Source organism: Buceros rhinoceros, unplaced genomic scaffold (assembly GCF_000710305.1).
Source record: "Buceros rhinoceros silvestris isolate BGI_N320 unplaced genomic scaffold, ASM71030v1 scaffold37832, whole genome shotgun sequence".
NCBI lineage: Eukaryota > Metazoa > Chordata > Aves > Bucerotiformes > Bucerotidae > Buceros > Buceros rhinoceros.
In genome coordinates, this window is record NW_010400127.1 from 3,497 (window position 1) to 7,402 (window position 3,906).

Genomic DNA, 3,906 nt, shown 5'->3' on the forward strand with positions numbered 1-3,906 from the left:
GGAATGCCAGGATCGAGCTTGTGGTGGTCATAGCCAGTCTGTTTCTGGTGAACTGCTGGCCTTAGCTACAGAGCAACGTGAGAATTGCAGCAAATCTCAGGCTGTAAGTGAAGAGAACTGTGAAAGTTCAGCAAGTCTTGCAAGTGAGGCGTTAGCCAGCGAACTTAAGGAAAAATGGGAGAAGTACTGGAGTGAGTATGGAGAGGGCCTTCTTTGGCAAAGCTGGCTGGAGAAGCACCAAGAGGTCTCATCATCCGAGGCCGCCACAGCCTCTGAGCCTTGGAATAGTCCAGACACCCGGGAGGAGTGGGAGCAGCATTATAGTGAACTGTACTGGTATTACTGGGAACAGTTTCAGTACTGGACGAGTCAAGGATGGACTACTGAGAGCTCACATGGTGACAGCGTGGAAGCTAATGGGGTTTCCCAGGAGACCAGTCTTTCGGGAAAAATGGACTTGGTTAGCCCAGGGGCTGAAGGCAGCAAAGTGCTGAGCTTGGAGCTGTTTCCCTCCAACAGCAGAAGTGAGGAAACACTCCCTTCAAGTGGTGAACCCCCCAGCGAAATAGTCTCTGGGATGTGTAATTTAAATCTGAATTTGGAGGAAGTGGAGCAGCGCAGCGCAGCTCTGACAGGAGCCCACCAAGGTCCTCAAGAGCACAGTTCCTCTGACAGCGAAAGCCAGAAGGAGCCCTGTGATGGAGGAACCAGGAAAAGGAGTGCATCATGTGAAAATAAAAGTATTGACCAGTCAGGTAATACAAAATCAGCTCAAATTAACTCTTACCAGAATTTCTCTAGGGGGTTATATATAAGAAACAAGAGCATGTCTGTATTATGCCGTTTTAAAAAACTCAAGTATTTTGTGGAACGGCTGCAGATGGTCGCATCTTGATGCTACGGTAGAGTTGGGATGGGAGAAGTGAAAGGAAAATCTCCCTTCCAACAAGAAATGAGAGGAGTGTTGGAATCCTCTCTTAGTGAAACATATGTGAATATCTTTTGCATAGATAATGAAGCAGAAACAAAATTTTAAAAACTGGTCTGAATTGTCACCTTGTAGGCGTTTTATTTTTCTTGGAGAGCTGAGATAATTTGAAGTTGGTCCTGCTTAAGATTCATTCTAGAGCGTAACTAATCCTGAAGTTTGTATTGATGTGTTGTCCCTCAAAGAAAGATACGTGTGTTTGGCACTTGTGCTGGATTTATCTGATCCAGGTACGTACGACATCCTAACTGTAGCTGCAGGCACGCTTTGGGAACAAGGAAGACAAGGCGCTGGTATATGTGGAAGGAAAATACAATCTCGTCTGTCTTTTTAGGTTCTCAGGGGTCATGTAGATCAAATTCAAATGACAAAGAACAGTTGCTGCTTCATGACCGAGATGAAGATGAGGATGAAGAGCCTCCTGAATACAGGCATGCCAAAGTCAAGAGAAGGCAAGTCATGAAATTGAAATGACCTGTTTTCTCAAGAAGCTCAGGACCAGAAGCCTTCTGATTTATAGTGACTAGTTGTTTGAGTGAGACTGTGCCTTTAAAACTTCAGTACAAAACCACAGCCTTCCATCACTGCTTATTGCTTTACCTGGCAGCAAGTGGTGGATATTTCTTCTCTTCTGCTGCTTTATGAAAACAACATGTGGGCTTGATGACTGTGCAAGGTGACAGGACTATTCCTGTGCCACTGAAGTATACGAGGTTGCTAAATTGGACAGGACAACTTGCTTATCTAGATCTAATTAGTGTAGACAATACAAGAATGACAGTGAATAATACATGTTGCTGAACTGAATTGTGAGCTGCCAGTGAAGTGCTCAGTGCTAGGGCAGTCATAAAACAGCTGATCTCTGCCTTGTCACCGTCTTTCTTCTCTGTAAAAATTGATAGCCTCAAAGATGATGAGATGGCTCTTCCTCTCTAATAAATTTACAGACTTAAAGGTGAAGGGATGGATGGAATTATTCTCTGCTCATCATCTAGCTTTGGTTTGTTCTAATATTCTGCAGTTGCCGTAGTATTAACAATAGATAATAATACAGATAACGTAACAGATGTGAAGGTAATTTGAAAATAGGATGAACAAACACGGGCTTCATCAGTTCCATGTGGGGCTTGATCTTAAATATTTTAAGAGGTCATTTGGAATAGCTGGAATATTATAACCCCAGCAGAAGGACATGTATCCCTGCAGTCGGGCGTAGCAAAGGCAGTGTGCTCGTGTGTGAATAGGCTGGTGTTACCTGCCTTGCTTGGTTTCAGCAGTGCGTGGAAGAGCTTGCTGAAGCCCACGTGTAAATGTTTTCAGTACGTGAGTTTCTTTGTGGTATGTCTGTGAAATAAGAGTGGTTTTTACAGTGAGTAACTCTGCCATCTGCATTTTTTCCTAGCCATGAACTGGACGTGGATGAGAACCCAGTGGAAGATCCCGAGGAAGCCTGCTCTGTTTTGGGTTTCAAGTGTGGCACAGGACAAAAGTAAGTGCTTACAAGGAACTCGGGGTTTCTTCAGAGCAAGTCAGCTCTTGTTATTATTCAAGTAGTCTGTACATCTCCATACCCATTTTGTTGAACTTTTGTAGGTCATTCCCAAAGCTAGTCTCTCCTCCTAATAAAACTGCCGTCCTTTGGCTACAGAGCCAGATGCAACGTTACAGAGACTAAGTAACGTGCAAAGTGCTTTGAGACAAAAATGTAACTTGTAAGGTACTTGCAGTTGTGTAGATGTTGAATGGCTGGTCAGCTGCTTAAAGGCTCTGGCAAAGACTGGTCCTCTCAGTGTGGAGTCCTCTCAGCTTGGGTGATAATCTCTAGCTGTTTTGGATTGAGGTTACTTTATACTAGTAAAATGTTGCTGTACTAATGAAGGATTGCCAGGGTGTTGATCAGTCAAATTTCATTTTAGTGGTATGACCTAAAGATACGGTGGTCAGTGCTGTAGAAGTAACATCGCAGGGCACCGGTGGCCTGGAGCTGAGGTCCAGCGCTTCTGCAAGATGCAAGTTGTTTAATAAATTTATATACATTTCAAAGAGGAGCGTGTTTTGTAGCTGATGGCCTGTTCTACTTCGTAAAAATTATTTAAATGAATTGTCCATATTTGCTTTTTTCCGGATGGGAAATTAATCAACTAAGAGGTTTTTTTTCCTTTTCTTCCTTTCAGGTATGGTGGAATTCCAGATTTCACCCACCGAAGTGTGCAGTACTTGGAGAAAAAAGCAAAACTCAAGTCCAAATTCTTGGATATGCGTAAACCAAGGAAGAGCAAAAACACACACATCTTCTTTACAGAGGAAACCGAAATGTCTTGCAAGAAAAATAAGACTTTGAAGAAGGTAGGTGTAGTTATTAGTGTTGCTGTAATTCATAGATCGATCTGCTCCCTTGGAGGTGGCATTTTTAACTGTCAGTCCACTGCTCTTTATTCTTTTCTGTTTGTTTTTTCCTCTGCTTAGATGAGGAGTGGTTAGGTTAGGGTGGATATGGAAGAGGAGTGTGAACTTAATGACAAAGTCATGTGAAAGTCATTCCTGACATCTGGGCGCCTCATTCCTTTAAAGGGGTGTTTCTGAAAACAGTTCCTGAAAATAGTTCCTGAAAGTATCTCTGATTTTAAAGTGTGTGTGAGGCCATGTGTTAGTGCAGCATTTCAGCAGCGAGAGAAATAGGTTTGTAAAGGTTACTGGATTTCACATAACTCCATCTCCTTAGTCATTTGTGTGAGCATTTTTTATTACATCTCTACCTGCATTTATTTTCACCACTAACTTCATGCTTCGCTTTTTTTAACTCAGAAATTGGTGATAAGCAGAAAATCGTTCACTGTAGATTTTTCATAGTTGAGTCTCTTTAAAATCTGTTACCCCAGATTTTCAATGTTACTTTGGCTTCTTCTGGAACACTCGGC

The 3,906-nt window shown here is 42.5% G+C and overlaps 1 protein-coding gene across 1 annotated transcript in view; it reads left to right on the forward strand.

The window, feature by feature from the left end:
- Nucleotides 1-3,906, forward strand: part of TGS1 (trimethylguanosine synthase 1) — a gene marked incomplete at its 5' end in the record, with an annotated part of 18,959 nt that overhangs the window by 2,995 nt on the left and 12,058 nt on the right. Inside the window, 4 exons of the mRNA XM_010131750.1 lie at nucleotides 5-755; nucleotides 1,323-1,440; nucleotides 2,391-2,477; nucleotides 3,163-3,334. Coding sequence (XP_010130052.1) covers nucleotides 5-755; nucleotides 1,323-1,440; nucleotides 2,391-2,477; nucleotides 3,163-3,334 — 1,128 coding nt within the window. The remainder of the gene's footprint in view (nucleotides 1-4; nucleotides 756-1,322; nucleotides 1,441-2,390; nucleotides 2,478-3,162; nucleotides 3,335-3,906) is intronic.